This window comes from Ursus americanus, chromosome 12 (genome assembly GCF_024610735.1).
Source record: "Ursus americanus isolate L20-20 chromosome 12, mUrsAme1.1.p, whole genome shotgun sequence".
NCBI lineage: Eukaryota > Metazoa > Chordata > Mammalia > Carnivora > Ursidae > Ursus > Ursus americanus.
This window is the reverse complement of record NC_142138.1, coordinates 69,232,329-69,256,670: the sequence shown is the minus strand read 5'-3', so window position 1 is coordinate 69,256,670 and position 24,342 is coordinate 69,232,329. Positions and strand designations below refer to the sequence as shown.

General features: G+C 47.6%; 2 protein-coding genes across 4 annotated transcripts; one reads left to right on the top strand and one right to left on the bottom strand.

The window, feature by feature from the left end:
• Nucleotides 1–8,788: 8,788 nt before the first annotated feature.
• Nucleotides 8,789–18,016, bottom strand: POLR3GL (RNA polymerase III subunit GL). Of its 3 annotated transcripts, XM_045776251.2 has the most exons (8): nt 17,861–18,016; nt 11,879–12,046; nt 11,441–11,570; nt 10,529–10,597; nt 10,136–10,192; nt 9,823–9,896; nt 9,583–9,696; nt 8,789–9,284 (listed from the first exon to the last, which is right to left on the bottom strand). In XM_045776251.2, the coding sequence occupies exons 2-8, from the start codon at nt 12,002–12,004 to the stop codon at nt 9,198–9,200; spliced, it is 657 nt and encodes a 218-aa protein (XP_045632207.1). In that variant the 5' UTR covers nt 12,005–12,046; nt 17,861–18,016; the 3' UTR covers nt 8,789–9,197. The 3 variants fall into 3 exon arrangements, with proteins under 3 accessions (XP_045632207.1, XP_045632209.1, XP_087722361.1); XM_045776253.2 differs by lacking the exon at nt 10,529–10,597; XM_087866235.1 differs by lacking the exons at nt 10,136–10,192; nt 10,529–10,597.
• A 2,870-nt stretch (nt 18,017–20,886) lies between these two features.
• Nucleotides 20,887–24,280, top strand: ANKRD34A (ankyrin repeat domain 34A). The gene has a single exon (XM_045776247.2). The coding sequence runs from the start codon at nt 20,887–20,889 to the stop codon at nt 22,381–22,383; it is 1,497 nt and encodes a 498-aa protein (XP_045632203.2). The 3' UTR covers nt 22,384–24,280.
• Nucleotides 24,281–24,342: the final 62 nt, after the last annotated feature.

The following is a 24,342-nucleotide window of genomic DNA, read 5'->3' as shown; positions in this document are numbered from 1 at the left end:
ACTCGGTAAATATTTGCTGAATATTTAACTCCACCCTCATCCCTTTAGGATATGCTTCTGCAGTTCCTATTTCTTCCTTATAGGGTGAGAACAATAAATGGATACCACAAGTCCCCCTCTAGTTGAAATGATTTTTATTATTCTCAAAGGGGTGATGAGGATGAGCAACCCTGAGACTGGGAAGGTTAATGTACTTTCTGGTTTCTGGCTTATTTAAACTTTTGCAGACAGATCTAGTCCTGGCCCTTATTAGGGCGGCGGGGGGGGGGGGGGAGTTTGGCTTTTCTGTGGACTTCCACATGCTAATTCCAAACCTCAGACTCTTGGAAGTTCATAAAATCAATGTGAATTGAGCAGAAAGTGAGATGGAGAAGATTCTTTCCCACTTCAGTCTTTGTTCATCTGTCTTTCATTCTCAGGAGCTCTTCACTCTTTTGGTTCTTTGTCTTTCTTTCCCAAGGTGTACGGCCCTAGCTCCCTGTCACCCTGGTGACTCTTTCCTTTACTCTTACCTCTGCTGCCTCCTTCTCTTACCTGTTCAAGAGTTTAGTGGCTCCACCCCTTTTCACTGAATTTGACCAGGAAACTAGGTCAAAGTTGATGGAAAGTTTTTTGTGCAGCTTGTTTTCCAGGGACTGGAAGGGTGGAGCAAGGACAAGAGCAGGCCAGAGGGCAAAAGGAAGAGATGGAGAGAAAGCCTGGCTGTTGGAGTAAAAGGCTTAGCTAATGGGACAAGATAGGAGAAGAGGATAGCAGCGAGAGGGTAGATAACTTACACCTAAGTTCTGTTAGCGATCTGATCTCTAACAGCCAAAGCATATGCATCTCCTCCTGATACCATAATGCCTCAAATTCAGCACTGTCCAATAGAATTTTCTGTGACGATGGAAATGTTCTCTATGTTCACTAAAACAATCGCCATTAGCCACATGTGGCAATTGAGCTCTGAAATGTGGTGGTGTGACTGATGAACTGGATTTTTATTTTTTTTAATTAATTTAAATTTAATTAGCTCCGTGTGTGACTAGTACTGAACAACCATATTGAACAGTGTAGCAAAATATGAGAAGGAAGGAAGCTATTCGTTCAAAGGAAACTCATCCTTCCCCTACACCACAGAAGTCTCCACTCAGACTTCCTTTTGCCTTTTACACACAACTTCTACCTTACCTCGGGACATTTTCTGCATATAGGTTCCTTTAAGTACACTTCCTTGGGTACAGGCCCAGCTGTTTCTCCACTTAACTGGGTAGATTTTTGGGTCACCCTTTCCTGTGCTCTTCTCATATGCCTTTTAATTTTTAAAGAGCAAAAACCTACATGTACAGCCATTAGAGGAGATCCAGTTCTTAGTATCATTTATTCATTACGTCCAATCTGGTATACAAAGATCTGAGAGAAGATAGCAAGAAAACAATCTAAATGAAGAAAAGAACCAGAAAAAGTAAAATTGACAAGAAAAGTGCAGGTACTTGGCTGCCTTGATACCTCTGAACAGACTGAAAACACAAGAGTGTGATTTGGGTTGAGCCTCTGGGAGGGAGAATTATGGAAAGATCTGTCCGAGCACCTAGTCAACAAAAATAATCACATAGGAGCTGAAGGGTATGGAGTGGGGTGAAGGAGTGTCTTTTGCCCAGTTCTCTCAACAGCCTACAGACCCCTTCCCAGCGCTTTCCTTGGACTATCTATCCCTAGGTGACGGAATACATAAAGAATAAGGAAAATATCTCACTGACATTCCAATGGCTGGAACCCCTGTCCCAAGCACCCTGACCTAACAGTTGTGGACTAGAAGAGCAGAAATTTTTGTCTCATTCTCTGTTCTTACCCCTCATCCACCTCCATTTCCTAAGCTGAAAACCACCCTGCAGAGGGTCTACGGATCCAGGGCTGCAGGGCCTGGCCCAATAGGTGAGGCTACAGCCTAGAAAAAGTTCAGGGACCATCCTTCCTATACTATTAAGGAGAAATAATACAGTGTGGAGTCAAGCTATCTAACCCCCAATCCTAATTCCACCATTTAACAAGCTGTTCAAGCTTGGGCAACTGTTTACACTTTCAGAGCTACAGTCTGATATCTGTGAAATGGGGGATAATAATACCTACCTCAGAAGACTGTTGTGAGGGTTTTAAAAATAAATGTGAAGTGTTAGAACAATGGCAAACAAGTGTTTGTTATCTAAAATAAAAAAGGAGGCAGATCCACCACCACCTTGATTAGTTCAGTTCCAGGCATGTCTCCAAAATTGTTCTTCCTCTGTGACCTAGCAGAAGTAAAGCCATTCTCTCTTTGCTCCTCTTGATTCCCTTCCTGTGTTAAGGGAACAAAACAGTCTGGGAAGAAGTCCCTGTATGGCAGCTGACTCAGCCTGGAGTTAATTGTGGTAGGGGAGAGGTTGGGACTCCCATCTCCAGACCAGGACAGGCCCTCCACACACTGCCAGCATCTCATGGTATAGCTCAGGGAGGACTAGAGTTTTCTCTTTCATACTCCCAGAGTGCTTCACAGGGCTCTGGATTAACCTGTCACCTTCTGGAAATTAATTGAGCTGTCGTAACTTTTCAGTATACAACTTCATGCGAGAGCTTCCCACCATTTAGAGCCATCAACTGGGGGAACAGAGAGTGCTGGGCAAACAATGTGACTCTACGAAGCACTCTCAGACTCCTTATTTGAAGGTAATGCGTCTCATTCGATTTTCTTTCCCGAGGTGGACTAGACCCAGCAGCACAAAGGCTAGTGGAGGTGAGCCCTCTGTTGAGGCCCAGTTTAGCCTATTTAGGCTATTTCTGTCCGTCTTGACCTTTCCCTTGGCTTGACCCTGCTGTATATTTTCCTGGGCCTGTTCTGTAAGGAGAAAAGAATGAACAGACTCTGAAGGCTGGGATTTTTCTGACTCGCAGTTGATTGGTCATCTCTAGGCAATGGGAGTGATGGGAGGAGGAGGAGAACAGAAAGAGCATGGGTCCAGGATTGTGGCTCTCATGTGCCTTGAATCCTGGGATGTCAAACAAGGTCCATTCTCATTCTTTGTTGGGGTGATGGAGCTGCTAACTACAGCTCTAAGTTAATCTGATGGTCGGTAAACAGGTTCTTGGAAATGTCCTGGCAGGGCTGCATGCCCAGCTTGGATATTTTTAACTTTCTGGACAGATGGACACAGGAAGGATTTCAGTTGTTGGGAGGGGAGGTGGGGGTCAGGGGTGTGAGAATTATGTTTCCCTTATACGGTTCTGTGGCTGAAGACCCTCCCTCTCCACTTCACCTGCCTAAATTCTGACTTCGGTCTTCATCTACCCAGATTCACAGTGAATCCCTCCTTTGTCTCCTGTTCTCCCATTTCACTGCATTTCTGGTTTTCATGCCCGTCTTACCTTCCAACTCTAAGGAGACTTTGCTTTCTGTTCAAGACCCCAAGATATTTTTAACTCCATATCCCTGTAGATCAAGGAAAGGGTGGTCGGGCTCTGGCCAATGGCTGCTTTGCTTTCCTTGGAGAAAGAAGCCAGTCAGCGGCACCCAGAGGCTTCTCTTCAGTCTTAGCTCTTCAAGCTAAGGAGTAATTGTAGGAGTAATTCCCTTTCAACTTCACGCACCTCACTGCCCTCAACTTTTGGGAACAGAATTTGAGATCTTGAAAGCCCAAATGAGCCTCATATATCTTTGGAAAGTAGAAGAAATATTAGTTGAGGTCAGGGGCAGCAAACCAGGGGGTCACTGATGGAATCAGCTTGCAGACATTTAGAAAACCTGTACAGTTTCTTCCTAAAAATTTGAATTGGTGGTAAAGATTTAAAAACCAGATTTCACCAAAAGCTACTGTTCTGGCTTCTCTTAAAAAGCAATTATATTTGGTAACAAGCAGCCCACATTCCTTCATGGCATCCACCCGCGGGAGCTGAAGGGACCGGGCAGGCTCTCATTTGCTAGTTTCTACCACTCTCTGTTGTACCACACTCCTCTGCTTCACCCTTTTATACCTGCCTGACTCCGTCTAGTGTTTAGGTTTGTCTTAAGTTGTTCCCTCTAAGGACATCTTCTCAAATATTTCCTCTGAGGGACCCCCTAAGATTAGGGAGAATGAACCATTTTCTCCAGGGCTTCTGGAACACTCCAAAGTCGCCTGTCAGAAGCCAAAAATATTGTTGAAGTACATATTTAATGTTTAAAAGTGCAAATTTCGACTTATACCGCACAGTATATTTGTGTAGTTTTGCATGAAAATAATTTTATCTTCCTCCACCAAATCTTAAAAGTAAATTGAAACGCTGGAAGATGTACTGTGTGTATTCGCAACTCCAAATATTCCTCACTACATCACCCATAAATAACCCAAGTTAGGCACCACAATGCTAAAGACACAAGGCAAAGAGAGACATGGAAAGAAAGACACGGAGAGAAAGTCAACAAGAGGAAAAGAATATGAAAGACTAGAAGAATGAGTGAGTGATAAGCTCCTTCTGGCCCTAAATCACACCTCCTGACCTGGCCCAGTCCAGCTCCTGGGAAATTTGTAGACATCCCTGATATCTCTGGACAGGTGTTAGAGTGGTGGCTCAGGTTTGAAAAGCAAGTCTCAAAACAGGAGCCAGGCCAAGTAAGGGAGAGGTGAGGGGCTAAGAGCAGCCAAGTATGGTTAGACAGGAAAGATTGTCTAGGGGCCAGGAGAGAGGCTTGGGGACAGGAAGCAGAGGGCTGAGAACAGGGCTGGTCAGCATTTGGCCTTTCTCCCACTGAGCCCATCTTTGTTTCACTTCCTCTTACCTCCCCTGCCTCAGAAAAATGAAGTGAAAGAGTTGCCTCGACCTCCTTAGATGAGGGAATCGTCTTTCCAGAATGGCTACATCTCCCACCATAGAAGACCAGAACGAGGATGAGTACCAGGGCTCCTTTCCCTGTCCAAACGGGATTTCATCTCTTCTCTTCCCAAGATAGGAAATACCCCAGATCTGTGTTCCTGACTTGGGTGAGTTTATTCCCCCAGCCTCTCTGGTAAGGCAAAGACAGGTCTAACTAGTCTCCCTCCTATTCCAGTACTATCAATGCTGCCCTGAATGTAACAAAGAAATGTCAAAGACAGGATTTGGATATTTTCCACTGACCACTGTATACCAAGAGAAATGGAATCACAGGATGGGGAAGATTCGGGGTGAGGCAGGGGTCCAAGTTTTGGGAAGCCCAGCTCATAGCTGAGGATCCAGGGAGGAGGAGGGGTTTGAGAATGGGGAATAGTCCCAGACCCAAAGGTCGTGGCGACATAGCCTCTCCCTGCATTGGTCAGGCCCGGGTCCGAGGAATCCTTGGACCTTAAAAAGGTCTTAAAAGTCCCGGGCCTTGGGGCGCCTGGGTGGCTCAGTCATTAGGCGTCTGCCTTCGGCTCAGGGAGTGATCCCGAGTCCTGGGATCGAGCCCCACATCAGGCTCCTCCGCTGGGAGCCTGCTTCTTCCTCTCCCACTCTCCCTGCTTGTGTTCCCTCTCTCGCTGGCTGTCTCTATCTCTGTCGAATAAATAAATAAAATCTTAAAAAAAAAAAAAGTCTCGGGCCTTAGCCTCTCAGGTCCTGCAGTTAGGGCTGGATCACTGTCTCCCCACTGAGTCCCATTAGGGTGACTGGGGGAACCTCCCTTCCCTTTAGGATACAAAACAGCAAATTAAGTTCTGTTGGAGATAAAGCAAAGGCCTTTCTGAGGTGATACTAGAACTTCTTATTTTCAGCTCTCTGGTCCCAAATGAACTTAAGGAGATAGCGAGGCTCAGTAGGGGAAAGGTCAATGGAGAAGGGGTCACCACTGGTCTGGCCAGATTAGCTAACTGAGCTATTCTTGTCTAGCTCACTTCTCTTCTCTGTCCTCTGGCCAGACATGATATATGACAGGAGATGAAGAAGCCCTGCCCCACCAGCCCCTTCCTCAGTCAGAAATTTCTCCAAACTGCTTGATGTGAGTCCTGACCTGCAGGTTGTGACCTTGAACTCTGATGCAGGGGTTGTCACCTCCCTCGATAGTTGATAGAATTGCTGATCCTCCTGCTACTGGGGCTGAGGCCGTTTCTTGGAAAGGACTGGCTGCATGCCTGAGGTATCTTTAGCTTGCCCAAGCTGAAAATAGGCGGGGAAATCCAGAGGATGGAATGAGTTCAGCAAAAGCTGGACACGTCCTGACCTTTGTTCTCAAAACCATTTAGACTCCTGCAGGTGGACCAACATCAGCTTGAAGGGTTCCTAGTGGGTCTCTAATCCAAATTCTGTCTCAGTTGAGGCTTGCAGTCTTGTCATGATTTTCCCAAGGGCACAAGGCTGTGGGGCGGTGAAATTCCATAAACCGTAACTCCATAAACATATGACCATAACTAGTGCTTTGCTCATTTGAGACAGCAGCCCTTCCCTTTGGCTTAGTGCTCAACTAGCCTACGCCTACAGGCCACCCTTCCTTCCTTTCAAAGTTCAAACAGCAATAAAAATGAATTGAGGGAAATAATTGTCTTTTCCTCACTAAACCATGGGTGCCCTATCCACCCGATATCTGACCTTCCAATTTTCTTGGGTCTCCACTCCTAGTCTTCTAAATAACGTGTTGCATCCAGGTTTTCCATTCAGCTGTCCCTCAAACCACTCGAGTCCCTGGGAAGTTTGCAGACCCCACTCTCAAGCTTCCTGCCCAAGGTGGGAGGGGACCAGAAGCTACAGATGGAACATAGAGTAAGGAAGGGTAGGATTCCTGCCAGAGAACCCACCCTGCCTGAGGCCAGCACGGGCCTGGCTGTGGGTGTGGGAACAACCCATTCCACATAAGCAGGCCCTACCAGGCAGGTAGCACAGGGCTGAGCGAGCACTGTGTGGGTCCTCCCTAAACGTTTGCAGACAGATCCTCAACCTCTAACCTCTCAGGTGGTCCTCCAGAGAAATAAGCAGTCATGACTGGTGACTGGACCTTAGGCTTCAGCCTCAGCCTGCCCGACGGAACCTATGGAAAGTAGGGGAGAGGTCAATGGAAACAGTCTAACTCTGCCTGGAACTGTTCTGGAATCTGGGGAAGCTGCTAGATCCCGTGTCTCTGGCTTTGTTCAGCAAGGTCACCTGCCAAGAGTGGCAGGACGCCAGATAGGAAAGAATCCAAGAATGGTCTGATCTTTCTGACACTTTGTTTTTGAGGCAGTACAACTAAACCCAACTGGTCACTAACCTTTGCCCTCCTTTCTCCCATTTCATGGGGAAAAGATGTATGTATATAGTGGTGGCAGCAGGAGTGTGTTCCAGCCCTCCTCTACTCTTTTTTGTCTAGAATCTTCTTTGTTCCCAGGCTGGCATTAGGTGGGGTTTGGGGGGATGGCTATGGCCCCAACATAGACACAGATATAATTGATCATGTTAGGGCTGGTATATGTGGGGGAGGAGGACAGGAGGCAAAAGGAGATTTTTTTCAGTGTCTTTTACATTTGTTTCTTGCTGATTTCTCCACAGCCACAATCACAGGCTAAAGTGTCACTATGGGAAACCCCTGTGACAGGTCCCTCAGCCCCTCCCTCACCATTCCACTCACCTAACACCTTGCAGAGCTAGAAAAGGAAACACACCAATCACCACAAATTGCTCAATAACTCTGGAAAGTCCTCTTTCAATTCCTGCTTCCTTCTCTGTTCTCTTGGCTGCCTCTACCATAACACCTATTACCACAGCCAAACCAAGCTTTCAAGGTGCTTTCCCTCAACGGAGTCACAGCCCCTATTCATTTTTTACAATGGGGTCAGAAATAGCTAACATGAAATTGCCAGTCTCTATCACTTGATGCAGTATGGAATTCAGTACGCCTGGCTGAATACGGTTGGAGAATTTCTTGAAGGTTCTCTTGCACCCCCTCTTTATGACTTTCAAATGTTTAGTAGGGTCGCTATGACAGCATCCCAGCTATCTGTGTTTGCCTCCTTATTCAGTCCCTATTCTGGACACGCAGCTCGCCCGTGACTGTTGCATGTCAAGTGGCTGGAACCAATCAGCTCATCGAGGGCTTCGGTGGAAGCCAATCAGAGCCTAGGGAAGTGACCTCACCCCAGGGAGAGCTGTGTGGGCGAGAAAGCATCTCTCAGAGCTGTGAGTGTCCCTAAGTCACTCCCCTCCTCCCCACCCTCCTTACTTCCTGTAAAGCAATACCGCCTACCCCCTCTACTCCAAGAAGGGAGTAAGAAAGGCTAACTAAATTCCACAAAGGAAGAACCAAAAGAGAAACTGCAACTCAGCCACAAAGCAGCTTCTGGAAGTGGAGAATGGGGGTTCCTTTTGCACAGAACTATCTTTCAATGTGGGGTCCCCGGGGCCTGGAAGAGGGTGTGTGGTGAGGCAGAATCAGCACCTCCTCCCTACTCCCTCCCGGCACCTAGCTTTCTTGACTCTCTCTCACAGAAATAGCTGTAATCTATCCTTGTAAACAAGGACAAGATCAAGGTCAAGTGTGGGAAAGAGAGGGCCCGTGTCCCTGTGAACACATGTGAAAAGAGATAATTGTGTTCCACAGCCTGAGGACCAGAGGCTCAGAAGCCAATGGCTCTTCAGGGCATGGGTTGTTCTTCTCTACTACTCACTCTGTGCAGCCTCATAGAATGTTCCCTGGCAGGGCTAGATTGGGAGTCTGTGCCCCACCATGGGGGTGGGAGGGAAGGGGTAAAGGACAGGAAGGCTGTAACCCCCAGAGTGTCACACTGGACTCTGGTGGGTAAGGAAAGAATGGCCCAGCTAGGCACTCGCTTCTTTCCTCCAGGTCTCTCCCACCAGGCCTCACCCTAGACAGAGAGACAGATAAAAACATTTTATTTAAAAACATAAAGCTGGTCTTACTCCTCCTAACTGCAAACACCCCCAACTATCTTTCACTATAAAAAAGTGGGTGGGGGCGTATGTACAGCTGTCTCAGCTCTAACAACTCCAGTGTTTCTTTGACCCTTCTTTCTTTCCTTCATACAATTAAGACATTGGTCCTTTGCCCTTTTCCCAAGCTATCAGAGGTGATACAAGGGTAGAGGGAGGGGAAGGGTAGAAAAGAGAGCTGTCATCATTGTCCATTCCTATCTCCAGGGCCAAACAGTGTATCTGGACTCTAAGCAAATGATTTGCCTGTCCACAAAACCAAGTAATAGGGTGGGTTACTCTCTGTATCTTAAATCAAAAAAGACCCGAAGGTCCAAGGTGTTCAGGGTCCTTCTTCAGTATATAGCCTCATCCATATTGTCATCACTGTCACCCCCAAAGTCCTCTCCATTGTCAAAATATGACATGATGTAATCAGTTTCCTGAAACAGAACAAAAAGAAATCAAAGTCAGGCTTGCTTTAAGCCTTCTCCTTCCCCCCGGTGTATCAGGACCCTCTGCTCCCCATGAAACCATCCCAGGCCCGGGAAGTCCCTTCTGGCTGCAGTTTGCTCTTGAGAAGAGCCTAGTGACACATGAAGTGGAGGGCACTATCCTCTGGGGGATATCTCCTTTGGTTCTCCAACCCTCTAGAGAGAATATCCGTGGTGGACAGAGTTGAGACCCCCAGAACTGATGAGGAAGAGATGGGAACTGAGGGTGGAAGGAGAGCCCCTTCACCTCTTCATGTTCTTCTTCATCATACTCCTCTTCTTCTTCCTCTTCCTTCTCTTCTTCTTCTTCTTTCTCCTCATCTTCCTCTGAAGTCACTTCTTCCTCCTTCTTCTCCAGGGTCTTATGTGGAGATGAATAGAAGGAAAACTCAGACTCGGCTCAGAAAAGGGAGTGAGGCACATATGGGCCAAAGGACAGGGAATGGGTCTAGGGTCCAGGTGGTCTTTGTGCACATTTCCTCCTTACCTCTAGTTTCTGTATTGTTTCTTCCTTATCTTCTGTGTTCTTAGGGGGCCTCTTGGGAATTAGGATGGTGGTCCCTGATCAAGGAATCAAAAGGTGAACCATCAGAGAGCAAACTTCCCTATTAGCTTTCTACCCCACCCTCTCACAGAGACGATGTCACTCTGCTGCCCTCATGTGGCCACCACAGCATCCAGCTACAATACTGGGTGGAAAGGGTAGGAACTGGAAGGGCGGGCAAGACCACCCACAGCCTCAGGCCCTCCAGCTGATGAAGGAAATCTCTCTTCTGCCTCTTTTTCCCAGGTACACTCACGTTCCTTTTGTAGCTTCCGCACTCGGATCTTTAGCTCCCGGGGTAAACGCCGCCAATCTGGGAACCAGTGGGAACGTAAAAGTCAGTAAGACCCTGCCTGTGGTCTCCTATGAATGACTGGTTTTAAAGGAGAGGTAAGAGACAGGATAATGGTGAGGAAGGAAGGGGTGAGTCAAAGTTGCTTAGAACAAAACTGTAGCTTGGATGTCTCCAGGGAAGTGGGGCTATTTCATAGGTTTTCAGGTAGAGTCAGGAGAGCGTTTTGGAGCACATCTCGGGTCCAGTTTGTGAATACTGAATAGACTGGAGGTTGGGGACAGAGAAAGGTGGATGGGCTGGTGGCATCTTGGGGATTTTAAAAAAGGGCAGACAGTGAAAGGGCCCATCACCTACCAGGGTTCCAATCGATGGCATTGTCAATCGGCCCTGACATCTGATATTTGTCTGAGTAACGCTCCACATCTGAGGGGTCAGAGGCCAAGGGTCAAAGTTTTATCCTTTCCGAGCCCTGGAACAGGGTTGTTCCTAAGGGCCCAGCCCTCTCAATACTCAGGCATTGTCTGTTCCTTCACCCCAAACCCAGAACCCAGGGGGTCAGCTTCCATGAGGACCTTCAACATTCTTCAGCCTTGTCCCTTTGCCACCCCAAATTACAATGTTTTGGTCATCTCTCTTAACCCAAAGGCACGGCCATATTGAGAGGTAGTGTGGTACACTGGAAAGTATACTAGAGAGCAAGAGATCAGGGTTCAAGCCTTCCCTTTACTCTTCGTTAATGGCGCTTCCAGGCAAGTCTTTCATCCCTCTGAGCTTCAGCTTCTAAGGCTTCGACTGGAAAGCACTGTTTGTCAATACACTCAAACACTGCACTTCCACACCTGCCGGTACATACCCACTGTCCCAAGCCTCCCAAGTGACTCCTCTTCTCGGGCCCCTTCTGGTCTCCCTGACCTCTCCAGGATCCTGCTAACCTTAGGAAGGCTTCTCAGACACCCAGCATCAGCCTCCCTTCTGATTGTTTGGTGCCTGTGATGTCCAACCAGTTCATAATGTCGACCTATTCCATTTATACCTATGAAATGAGCACGTGATGCTTCGCCTCCTACTACCCCCAGACTGTCGTGAGACTCAGAGCAAACCGTGAATACTCGAATGCATTTCAAAGGCAGGGGTGATTGTTATGATCTCCCCAGTTGGACAGTGAGCTTCCTGCACCTCGTCTGGCTTCTCTGGCCCCTGTGGTGCTGTGTACAGGGTACTACTCAGGAAAGGCGCTCAGAATGTGATGCTAGCATTCCAACTGACCTCTCTTGGGGACAGCTGGCCGGATGAAGTAGGGGAGCTGCCTCATGGCCCCTCGTAGCTCCTGCTTCAGTGCCAGGACATACTCCCCTTCTTCTCCTGAGGGCAGAGGCACTGGGCGGAACTCCAAGGGCTAAGGAAGCAGGGGCAGTGGTCAGTTCAGGGAAAAAAAACACACTAGAGCACAAATCTAGAAGGGTCTCTCCCCCCAGTTCAATGCAATGCTCCCACTGACCAGAGGGCCAAAGAAAAATGGGGGGAGCAACAGCATTTTGAAAGCCGGGGAGCTGGGGGTGTAATAAACTACTTTGCCTGGAAAACATCCCATGTGAGTTGGAAGCATAGAGACAGGAAGGGGCAAGATGAGTTTTATGGTGGCCCACTAGGAATCCAGGATCATATATGGTCAGCCAGGGTCACACAAGGGAGGCAGATACTCACAGGGAAGAGTGGAGAAGGCTGCAGGGTGGGTGGGGGCAGAGCATCCCCCTTCCCAATGCCCACAGCCTCCATGTTGAAGGTCAGCTGGCCCCGGCCACGACCCCGGCCCCCACCCCGACTGGCCATGGTGGAGGGGGCCTGGGTATATAGTGATCCAGTGAGAAAAACCTGATAAAGACAAAAACAAAAAGAAAAGTATAGTAGAATGATGGGAAGCCAGAGAGGTACAGGACACTCAATTTTTTCTCCTTAGGACCCAAATAGCCAGTGTAATTCAACAAATTTTGATGGAGAAGGCATTGTACCAGGCAGGGTATTTCTGGAAATACAGATGTGGATGAGACATGGTCCCAACAGGACAGATAATTGCAAAATAGTATAACTGTAGAACAAAAGGGGAAGTGGGGGTGCCTGAGTGGCTCAGTGGATTAAGCTTCCAACTCTTGATTTCTGCTCAAGTCATGATCTCAGGGTCATGATCTCAGGGTCATGAGATGGAGCCCTGCATTGGCTCCGTGCTCAGTGGGGAGTCTGCTTGGGTTCTCTCTCTCCCTCTGCCCCCCCTTTCTCAAATAAATTTATAAAGGGTGGAAGTGCTTAGACCCTTGGATAAAACTTCCCTCCGTCCCCAAGATAATTTGGAATTTGTCATCATCACCATATGTCCATATAATCTTTGAATTCTTTGTCTCCCTGGCTTTCCACACCCAACCAGGCCCCAGTGCAACCCAATGCAATGAATTTCAGCAAAACATTTATCAAGCATCTATAATGGAAAAGGTAGTGTGCCAGGCACTGTGGGGCACAGGGATAAGTCAGTGGTGGGAGGTGGGGGTGAGGAGAACCATTACAATCCATTTTTTAAATTTTTTTAACAGATTTTTATTTATTTGAGAGAGAGAGATAGCAAGAGTACGAGTGGGAAGGAGAGGGAGAAGCAGGCTCCCTGACGCGGGACTTGATCCCAGGACGCTGGGATCATGACCTGAGCCAAAAGCAGGTGCTTAACTGACTGAGCCACCCAGGCATCCCCCATTTTTTTGTTTTTTTAAACACCACTTAGAAGCACAGAATGTTAGAACTGGAAGGCCCGATAGAAGTACGTGGTCTAAATTCCCTCCCAATGCAGTACTTCACTCTGTAAGTTATTAGTCATTTAAATTCCAGGGGCATTTCCTGGAGAGAGGGTGTCCATTCTCCCCCAAGGAAGCCCATCCCATAGTGATCAACTCTGATGAACTGAAAGATAGGATGGAGGGTAAAGTTACCACATGAAAATAAAACTTGCAAGACATGATATTCCAGTGACAGAGAGCACACCGAGCAACCAGATCTTGGTTTCTAATACCATTTTCCAACAAAAGGAACCAGAGCTTCTTGGAGAAATGGCTGATTCTAGGGCTGGGGCAGGAAATATATAAAGTGAGCTGGAAGCATCTTCTAGTGCCAGAAAGCAAAGAAGTACTCAAAACAACTACACACACACATACATTGGTGGGGCTATGTCAAAAGGGCATAAGGGTCAACTGAAAGAGCTCCCAATGGCCAAAGCTGGAAGAATTTGAGAATAAAATAAGATAGTATTAGATTATAACCCCAAAGTTTAAAACAAATATCCATGAGTCCACACTGATATAAACAAATGATTAAATAAGTGAATACATGGGGGAGAAAAGACAAACCTCTCAGGTAGAATTCCAAATAAACTATGTAGACTCCACCCTGAAGAGGGGGAGTATAACTTTTCACTCTTTAAGTGTGGGCTATATATAGGGAATTTTGTCTAATTCAGCTTAGGAAAGGGGAGAGTAACTCTAATGGAGAAACTGGACAAACACTACTTCAGTCTGGTGACCATGGTCAACATGAACAATATTAAATTACATTGCTAGTAAGGGTACATACCCTTAATATGACGAGAGAAGGGGGAAAGCTAGGAAGACTGGGATGGTGAAAGGAGGCTTGATGAATCACAGGGTCACAAGTTTGTAAGAGCCCTCAGAAATCATGTATTCATTCATTTAACAAATAATTATTGAGTATTTACTATATGCCAGACACAATGCTAGACAATGGGGGTCATAGCGAATTCTCTACTCTAGACATGTATCCTTCCTCTGATAAACCATATTTAGTAAATTATTATACAGTTTCTATTTAAACATCTTTAGTAAGAGGACTCCCTATCTCACTTTGCAAGTTATTCCATTCTTGGATATTTGTTCTTCAATTAATATACAACAAATACTCTAAACAAGAAATATATGGCTCAACAAAATACCCAAGTTGGTGAAAAAAAAAAGATTTAGAGATATATATAAGGTCATCTATTTTATCAAACACACACATACACATTTTTTTAACACATACATACACGTTTATGACGAAAAAAAGTTGTTTTGAAGGATACACATCGAAAATTAATGTTGGCTAATTTGATGGGATTTGTGGGTTTTTTTGGGGGGGTTATGTGTCTTTTAAAGTTTGTTTTCTATACTGAATAGGTATTGCTTTTGTAATAAGAGAAAAATAATAATTTAAAAATTAAAAAATATAGCAACAAAATAGTCGATGAGATTAATAATATGGAGTAGGAAGGAGAGGGTGGGAAAACGTGTGTCTGAGGAATCTGGAAAGTTTTAGGCTCAACATAATAAATGTGAGGAAAAAATGGCTCTTAGCTAATAGATTAAACTGTGATCTGATTGAAAGAACATATTAGGTGAGAAAGGATGTCTCGTGGACACTAGAGAAGGAGAAAGAATTTGTGAGCATGTCTTCAGACCCTTTCAAGGGAAAGGACACTCTAACCAACTGGTTTAGGTATCTTTCCACCTGACAGACACGGTTCTAGCAGTGCAGATGGGAGCTGGTTTGATTGCAAAGCAGAGGAGTTAAGAAAAGACTGTGAGTTTTGAGGTTAGACAAATCAAACTCCATTTCCAGACACTAACCGAGCGACCCCCCAGGACATGGGGTAAAAGGAAGACAAAATTTTAGTTAATTGAGGCAATAAACTAGTGGTTAGAAAACCATAAACCATCCATCTCTACCCAACTCAGGTCAGGAATTTACGGTGTGTCTCTTCTATTGAAGACTGTGATTCAGTCTAAGCTCTTGAGGATAATTAGGGTCTTCCATAATCTGGTCCCAAATTGCTTTTCCTTATCGTCAACCCTCTCTAGAGCTCATCCTTGTACTCTCCTTCCCCCAAATAACATCTCATATGATGATACTCACTGTAGTAACTGTATTGTGGTAGAAATCATTAAGAAGCAGATTTCAACAAAACATACAGAAAAACCATTACATCAAATTTCAGAAAGGCAGTACATGTAGTGGTTAAGAACACGGATTTGAATTCCAGTTCTGTCATTTCCTAGCTACACAACCTTCAGCAACTAATTTAATATCTCTAAACCTGTTTCTTCATCTATAAATGGGAATAATAATAATAATAAAACCATCTTAATTCATTCAACAAATTTTCACTGAGTGCTTGTTATATGCCAGCCACTATTCCAAGTGCTAGGGATAGAGCAGTGAGCAAAACAAAAACCGCTGTACCCATGGAGTTTAAATGGAGCTTACATTCTCATAGAATTAACAATATACAAATATCTCGAGCCATGAGACTGGGTGTAATGCCTAATGGAGCAGATGTGAACACAGAAAAGAAGAGATCCAGAGACTCAGGCCTAGAGCACTCTAATATTTAGGATTTGCTATATTTATGATAAATAAGACGAGGAGTTAACACTCATTATATGAGAACTCCTGGAAATCCAAACTGGAAAAAAAAAATCACACCAATAGAATAAATGTGCAAAGGACATGAATAGGCAATTGACAAAAGAATGATTAATAAGGGGCGCCTGGGTAAAAGAATGATTAATAAAACCACTCTTCACCTGTCAAATTGACAAAGACTTAAAAAGTAATCGGGCTGCCAGTTTTTTTGAGATGGACCCTCTCATACCTCAGCAGAAGGATTGTGTTTATACAAGTCTGTCAGGGGAGCAATTTGGCCACTTGAATCAACAGCCTCTTAAATGTTCATATCTTTTTTTTTTTAAGATTTTATTTATTTATTTGACAGAGAGAGAGACACAGCCAGTGAGAGAGGGAACACAAGCAGGGGGAGTGGCAGAGGAAGAGCAGGGAGCCCGATGCTGGGCTTGATCTCAGGACCCTGGGAGCAGGCCCTGGGCCGAAGGCAGACGCTTAATGACTGAGCCACCCAGGTGCCCCTAAATGTTCATATCTTTAATCCAATAATCCTACTTTAAAAAATCTATCCTAAAGAAATCATCATATATAGTCAGATATGCAAGTACAAGGATGGTCATCATAGAGCTATCTATGGTAGCAAAACTTCTGAAGTAACCTAAATGGTCCGATGAAAAACGAATGGTCAAGAAAAATCAAATATTCATTTTAGACCACTATGTAGAAAGAAAAATGACTTCAAATAATATTTAAAAGTAAAAAAAAAATGTTCACAATATAAAGTGTAGGGAAACATGATATAAAATTGTATTTGTTCCATAGCCTGATTTATGTAATACACACACACACACACACACACACACACACACACACACACACACTGGCGTATATATTCAGAAAAGAGATTGAAAGGATAAATATTAGAGTAATAATAATGGTTATCACTAGATCACGGTCATGAAATCATAGGCATTTTGATTTATACCTTTATGTGTTTCCAAATTTTCTAGAATAAATGTATACTACTTCTTTAATCAGAAACCAAAAGGGATGGTTTTCTTTATTTTTAAGAATGCTACTGAATTCAAATCCGTGTTCTTAACCAGGACAGCTACCCCTCTTTTACAATGAAAGTGAGGATTGCATTTCCTTGAACTATATATTTGTTTAGAATATTTGTTGGATATTAATTGAAGAACAAATATTCGAAAATGGAATGACCTGCAAAGTGAGATAGGGAGTTCTCTTTGAAATAGAAGCTGGATAACAATTTACTATATAGTTTATCAGAGGAAGGATGCATATTTAAAGTAGAGGATTCACTATGATCCCCATTGTCTAGCATATGTCTGGCATATAGCAGGTGCTCAATAAATGTCTGTTAAACGAATGAATACATGATTTCTGAGGGCTCTTCCAAACTTGAGACCTTGTGATTCATCAAGTCTCCCCTTACCATCCCAGTCCTCCTAGCTTCCTCCCTTCTCTTGACTGGGGGAGCAATTATTATTACAAACCACTAATTTAAGATATCTTAATTACATATTGTATTGTATTTTGTCTTTTATTAATTGTTCCCCAATTATGTTAGGAGTTTAAATTCTGCCTTCCCAATCAATTCCATTCAATTAACTTTTATTGGGCGCTTCGTATTAAGTACAAGAACCTGCCTACAAAACCTTATATTCTCAGAAGAACAGAAACATTAGCGCACTAAGGACTTTAATGGAGGTATGCATAAAATACTATCGTCAGACTGGGGAACGGTTAATTCTGAAAAAAAAAAAAAAAAAAGAAGGAGGAGGAGGAGGACGACGACGACGACGACGACAAGGACAAGGAGGAGGACGAGGAGGAGGAGAAAAAGCTAGTCCAGGAAAGCTACAGGTAGAAGGTAGTATTTCAGCTAAGTCCTGATAGATAACAGAAGTTTGTCAGACTCTTAGACAAGGGAATAATACGAATAGATTCGGGGGAAGCTGATGCCATAGCGAAGAGTCAGAGATACAAAAGTGAGCCTTCCTCACTTTGTGCTTTAATATCTCTCCCCTATGCACGAAAGAAAACTGCAGTTCTCTGGTATATAATCAGTACAGCAGTGGGAGCCCTGAAGAGAAAGGGAAAGAAGTGTAGGGGCTAGATCCAACAGGCTGCCGGAAAGCGTTGTCTATCTGTCTCGCGGCTGGGCCCTGGCGAACTGGTTCGGAAGGTGTGGGACAGAACCAGGTCAGAGCCACCAGGACGGAGCCTTACCTGCTGCCCCTCCCCCACGCGGAGACCACGGCGCAGCCAACTTGAAATTTGCTGGTCTTCTTCTAGCTGGTGGCGCTGTAGGTCCGCCTCTCAGAGCTCCCCATTGGTGAGTTCTCCCGGCCAATCTAGGAGACGACTACCAGGGAGATCCGCCCACTTGACGCCACGGAGCAGTAGGGAGGGGGAGAGTCAGCCAGTACCCAGGCTTGGGAAGCCCGGCGCGGCGCGAAGGGAGATGGGGTTGCAAAGTCAACCAGGGGTCGGTTATTTCCGACCTCATCTCAGATGCGGGAGCTCCTGGCTAGCGAAAAGTCCACAGAGGGAACCTGACACTTAGATCTCACCGAGGGACTCTGTTGAGGGGGCTCCCCCAGATAAATGAAACGGTTGTTCGTTAGGGATCAGTCTTTTTGTGACTCGGACTTCACAGCCTGGCCCCTCCATTACTACAGCCTTCCCTCTAGTCCTACACTGCTTCCCTCCAGCACGACCAATGAATAATTCTTTTCTATCCCCCCCCCCCCCCGTGGGTTGCTGACATGTCTGTGAGAAGATGGGAGGAAAGTTTGGGGGAGGGAGGATTAGGAATCAGAGAACCAGAGTTGGGCAGGCAGGCAGGACAGGAGCCCAGTGTTTCCTGCATTTTCTATTGCCTTCCGGCTCCTCCTAGCCCTTGGTGAAGGGGGCACGGTGGCGAGGGTGGATGAGGGGGGGGGTGTAGAGAAATCCTACTTACACACACACGCACACTCACTCACACACACACCACCACCACCACCAAAACAGCCCCAGAAATAGAGGGAAAGAATAATTCAGAGTGGTGTTAAAACCTAGGAGTTAGTCAAGAAGACTATCCCACATGTCAGAGAAAATGGCCCTGGGAGTGAAGCCTCTGGACTTGGAAGGCTGTAGATGTAGTAGCAAGGGCCCAGTCTTTGGAATAGGACAGAAACAGAGCTGTGACGCTTTGGAGAACTTGCTTAACTTTACTAAGTCTCAGTTTCTTCATCTACAACAAGGAGATTCCTACCTTACAGCATTGTTCTGAGGATTCGAAATAATGTATGTGAAGTTCTTAGCATATAGTTGGTGTCCAACAAATGGTAGCTAGTAAAAATGGGTAGCTTCCCTGCAATATTTCTCCCCCTGCTTCTCCAGAAACATTATTTTTAGTATCTTGTGTCTGGTGGCTTCCAGTCTGAATTATGTCAGGTGAGTTTTCCAAATCCTTGGGATTTTTTCCTCATCTTCCACTTCCCCTCATGCCTTCCAGCTGGACATAAACTCCTTCCTAAAATATGCAGATGGAAGCTATGGTAACCATGGAGACAGGGCAGGTGGCAAGGAGAGGCAGAGACAGGCAGCAGAGAGACTGATTACGATTGCGACAGATAGGCAGAGAGAAGACTTAAGGAGTGATTGGATAGAGACCTTCAAGGAACATGGAAAAATAATGAGTCTAAGCAAGAACGAGTGTAAATAGATGCAATAAGAAAGGGAGGTGTTACAAGGTTCGCTCTTCTCTCTGCCCCTTTTCTCTCTTCCTCTCCCCCTCCAAGAATATGGGGAGGAAGGTATCTGGGGATGCCCCCTGGTGTAGCTAAAAACGACCAGTATATCCACTCTCCTCATACTTATCTGGGGTCTGTACAAGGGATCTGAGGTTCAAGTTTATCTGTGCCGTGTGTTCCGTTTGGGCGGAGGTGGAGTGAGGATGTACCGCTGTGTCTGGCTCTAGCTCTCCCTGACATGTAAACTACAAGGAGGCAGCCAGATCTCTTGCTTCTCTCTGCGCAGTATGGACTCCGCTGTGGATCCCAATCGCCTCTCTCCAACTCTCTGCACACTGTACCATGTGCTGTGTGTGGCAGGTCAGATCTGGCGCACAGGCGCGCATAAACACACCTAGCGCGGAGAATGGGGCTCTGCTCAACCAAGAACTGGGATGGTCCCAGTCTGGGTCGCGGAGGAGTCTCCTAAGAAACATTTAGGTTTGTTGGGGCTGAGGGGAGGTCGGCTAAGCAAGAGAAGTCAGGATTGGAGCCTCTAGGTTTTGAGGCTTTATGTGTGCATGGGTGGGGGAACGGTTTGGTGCCCGACGCCCCCACCCGCAGAGACTAGGCTATAAATAGCAAGGCAGAGCTCCGCCCCCCCCCCCCCCAGCTTCTCTCCTCCCGAGCCGGCGCCTTGCCCGGGGCGCACCGGGAGGAGGGACCAGGATCCGGTGCCCGGGCGCAGATACACCAAGGGAATCCGGGTGCCCCTCCCCACGCCATGTGGGCCCCCGGGAACCCAGCTCCGCCACCCAGGCTGCCCCATGGCCCTGGCCTCACTCCTGGCCCGGCGGAGATCCTGCGGACATTCAGGTATCTATTTGGGCGCACAGCCTGGGAGGGAAAGAGCAAGGAGTGATGGGGAACATAGCATGGGCAAAAGAAACCCCCAATTCTCCCCCCACCCGTTTTAGGTCCCAAATGCAAGCTGCTTCCCTACCCCCACTCAATTTTGGGGGCTGTGGCAACCTAAAAGAGGTTAGGAATGGGAATTATGTGTGTGAATGTATGGGTGCATGTGTGTGGGTGGGTGGCGTTCAGCATCCTAGAAAGGGGTATTCCAAGTGCGGATAAGAAAAGGGGGATGCTGGAAAGGTCTGATAAGCCGTGGGGTGAGGGTGGGGGTGCGGTATCCCTGCGCGTGCACGTACGCATTTGCACGCGCGCTCGTCCTTCAATGCGGGTGCACCCTTCCCACCTCCTCAGGCATGCGCTGGGGGGAGGGGGCGGCTCAAAGGCATGAGTTAGAGGAAGGACTGTGTGCCGTGCCGTGGAGATCTCCCCACGCCGTCTCCTTCCACCGGTGCCTCAGTTTCCCTGCCTGAATCCGTAAATAAGATCTCTCTCTTTCTCGCAGGGATTGGCTTCGCCACTGAGCCCTCAGGCCTCCGCCAGCCACCACCCCCACGCCCCTAGACATCCTCGGCGGGCCCCAGTCCCGGCTCCATTGGTGCTCTCGCCCCTGCCGCAGCTATGCTGCACACCGAGGGCCACGCTCTTCTTCGGGCCGTGGGTCAGGGTAAGCTACGCTTGGCCCGTTTGCTTCTGGAGGGAGGCGCCTACGTGAATGAGGGTGATGCCCAGGGGGAGACTGCGCTAATGGCGGCCTGTCGGGCCCGTTACGACGACCCCCAGAACAAGGCGCGCATGGTACGCTACCTCCTGGAGCAAGGCGCGGACCCCAACATCGCAGACCGCCTGGGGCGCACCGCGTTGATGCACGCTTGCGCCGGGGGTGGGGGCGCCGCCGTGGCCTCGCTGCTCCTTGCCCACGGTGCAGACCCCTCCGTGCGAGATCACGCGGGCGCCTCGGCGCTTGTCCACGCCCTGGACCGTGGGGACCGCGAGACCCTTGCCACGCTGCTGGACGCCTGTAAGGCGAAGGGCACGGAGGTCATCATCATCACCACCGACACCTCGCCCTCGGGAACCAAGAAGACGCGGCAGTATCTCAATTCCCCACCGTCCCCGGGGGTGGAGGACCCTGCTCCCGCTCCTCCTAGCCCCGGGGTCTGCACGTCGCCTTCCGAAATCCAACTGCAGACTGCAGGAGAAGGAGGAGGAGGACGAGGGTTGCTATCTCCTCGCGCTCAGGAAGAAGAGGAGAAGCGGGACGTATTCGAATTCCCTCTTCCTAAGCCCCCTGATGACCCCTCCCCTTCCGAGCCGCTCCCCAAACCACCCCGTCACCCTCCAAAACCACTCAAAAGGCTCAACTCCGAGCCCTGGGGCCTAGTGGCTCCTCCTCAACCGGTCCCACCCGCGGAAGGGAGGCTGGGGATTGAGCGCCTGACCGCGGAATTCAACGGCCTGACTCTGACCGGTCGACCCCGTCTTTCCAGACGTCACAGCACCGAAGGCCCGGAGGATCCGCCCCCGTGGGCGGAGAAAGTGACGGGTGGGGGTCCTCTTTCTCGCCGAAACACCGCGCCAGAAGCTCAGGAGTCTGGTCCCCCTTCAGGGCTGAGGCAGAAACTGAGCCGCATGGAGCCGGTGGAGCTCGATACCCCCGGAAATATTTGCCCCGACTCGCCGGAGTGCAGCCGCTTGTCCCTGGAGCGTCGCCGATACAGCGCCTCCCCGCTGACCCTCCCTCCAGCCGGCTCGGCTCCGTCCCCGCGCCAGTCCCAGGAAAGTCTGCCAGGGGCTGTATCTCCGCTGAGCGGACGGAGGCGGAGTCCCGGGCTGCTGGAGCGGAGGGGCTCGGGGACGTTGCTCCTGGACCACATCTCGCAAACGCGGCCTGGTTTCCTCCCTCCGCTCAACGTCAGCCCCCACCCTCCCATCCCCGACATTCGCCCCCAACCCGGAGGTCGGGCGCCTTCGCTGCCCGCCCCTCCCCAGGCGGGGGCGCCAGGCTCTCCCAGGACCAAGCGCAAGTTGGTGAGGCGCCACTCGATGCAGACTGAGCAGATCCGCCTGCTAGGGGGCTTCCAGAGTCTAGGCGGGCCAGGGGAGCCAGGGCGCTGAGAGGAGCGAGAGGAGCCAAGGAGGGTGGGGATCAGGACCTTGATGGGACAGGTGGGAGAACCAGCTCACACACACACCACGGACATAGGGGTCTCTTGCATGTGCTCCTGGGCACGGTGCACGCACACATGGGTAAAAAAGTGTCCACAAGCACAGTACTGTCATTCGCAGGGAAGGGTAAGTACTCTCTTTACTGGACATATAGACACATGCATTCATGTCCTGGTCACTTCACATGCATATTGGAATACTTGTGTACCCATCCACAGGAATGGCACACAGGGGGCCACTTGTGCTTGGGCCCCAAGTGGGTCCCAAAGTCACCTGCATTTGTTCAGAAGCAGTAGGGAACCCCTACTTACGGATAATCTCCAATCTCTTTGCCCTTTTGCAGAAGCAATCCCCTGCTTTCCATGTATGCCCTACAACACAGCCCGTTCATGACTCTGCACACTCTACCCTCTTCCTGGATATCCCATCCCATTGTGTAGGTCTTGCTTCTCTCTCCAGGCCTGGCTCCTTGTTCACACCCTGCTTCCAGCCCTAACCACTTTTCAGGATATCTTCTTCACCCTCCTTGGGGTTTTCCTGCAGCAACCCCCAGCTTCAGTTCTGCTGCTGCCCTTCCTGCTCTCAGCTTTACTTCTCAACTTCCTGCTTTTTATTCCCACCTTGTTCCCCCAACCAATACAGCAGGTTGTCTCATTTTCCCAGGGAGTGGGTCATGGGCTCTATGCTGCTCTTCTGTCTGTCTGAGCTTATGAACACCCCCACAGGTAGAAGTGGGGAGTAACTCTAAATCACTCCTCTCTCCACTTGACATATCAAATAAATGTGTTCAGAAGTCTCTGTTTTGTCACTTCTGCCTGAGGGTGTGGGGTATGGGGAATGAGGAATGGGAAGGGAGGGTAATGCTATAGCTATAATGATCTAGGGGGTACTTAGAGGTTCCAGCCACCTTCTTTGCAGGAGACCAACCGACCAACTGTGTTGCAGAAGAAAAGATAAGTGTCCTGTGTCCTGAAGGTTTTAAGGCATTTGACAGGCTTTCGTTTGCTCAGTCTCCCCTATGTCCATCCTCAAATTCTTTAACTTAAGATTTCTACGAAAGTATCTCCTGCAAAAATTACCTCCCTCCACCATCAACAGATATATTCCAGTAGACTGACTGCCCCGCTTTCAAGCTTCTTATTTTGTAACCGTTCCCAGTTATTCCTTGGGGTTCTAATTTTCATCTCACCAGGTGCATTTCATTCTTTTTTCTACTTCTTTTTTTTTAAAGTTTTTATTTATGTAATCTTTATACACAAAGTGGGGCTCAAACTCACAACCCTGAGATCACGAGTAGCATGCTTTGCTGACTGAGACAGCCAGGTGCCCCCATTTTTTTCCACTTCTGACTTTTATTTCCCCATCCTGAGCCACTGCAGAGTAGGGAAAGAGAGAGAAAAGTACCTCACCTAGGTAGGAATGGCATGATGGTCAATTGACAAAAGGATGTGTAGTGTGTATCTCTGTGCGTATGAGTCTGTAAGAGTAATCAGAGGAACTCAGCCTGACAGGTTATGAGCAAGGTAACTGTCTTAATCTGCCTCCAGACTTCTCAGTTTTCTAGTTTCTGTATATATTCTAATTCTTCCTCACTCTAACGGGATGTAAGGGAGCTGCCCATTCCACTCTTTCTCACTGTTTCCCCCAACTTAGAATAGGTAAAATCAGAAAACTACCTAAGGATGCATGGTATAACAAAAGATAAAAATATTGGGAATCAGAAGACCTATGTCTGAACCCCTCTTTGCCATCTCCTAGCTTTAATTTTGGGCAATTTATCTAGCTTCTCTGAATGTCCATTTCCTTATCTGTAAAATAATAAAAATCTAGTTAGTCGTTGTGATTATTTAATAAGACTATGCACTAAAGTACATTGCGCAGTGTCTGACATATAGTAAGTATATGCTC

Excerpts from the sequence above, each read along its gene's own strand:
- POLR3GL (XM_045776251.2), bottom strand. The coding sequence starts at position 12,004 with ATGGCCAGTCGGGGTGGGGGCCGGGGTCGTGGCCGGGGCCAGCTGACC. Across the intron at positions 11,571-11,878 it reads AGCCTTCTCCACTCTTCCCT|CCCTTGGAGTTCCGCCCAGT; the intron begins GTGAGTATCTGC and ends CTGCTTCCTTAG. Across the intron at positions 10,598-11,440 it reads GCCAGCTGTCCCCAAGAGAG|ATGTGGAGCGTTACTCAGAC; the intron begins GTCAGTTGGAAT and ends CTGACCCCTCAG.
- ANKRD34A (XM_045776247.2), top strand. The coding sequence starts at position 20,887 with ATGCTGCACACCGAGGGCCACGCTCTTCTTCGGGCCGTGGGTCAGGGT.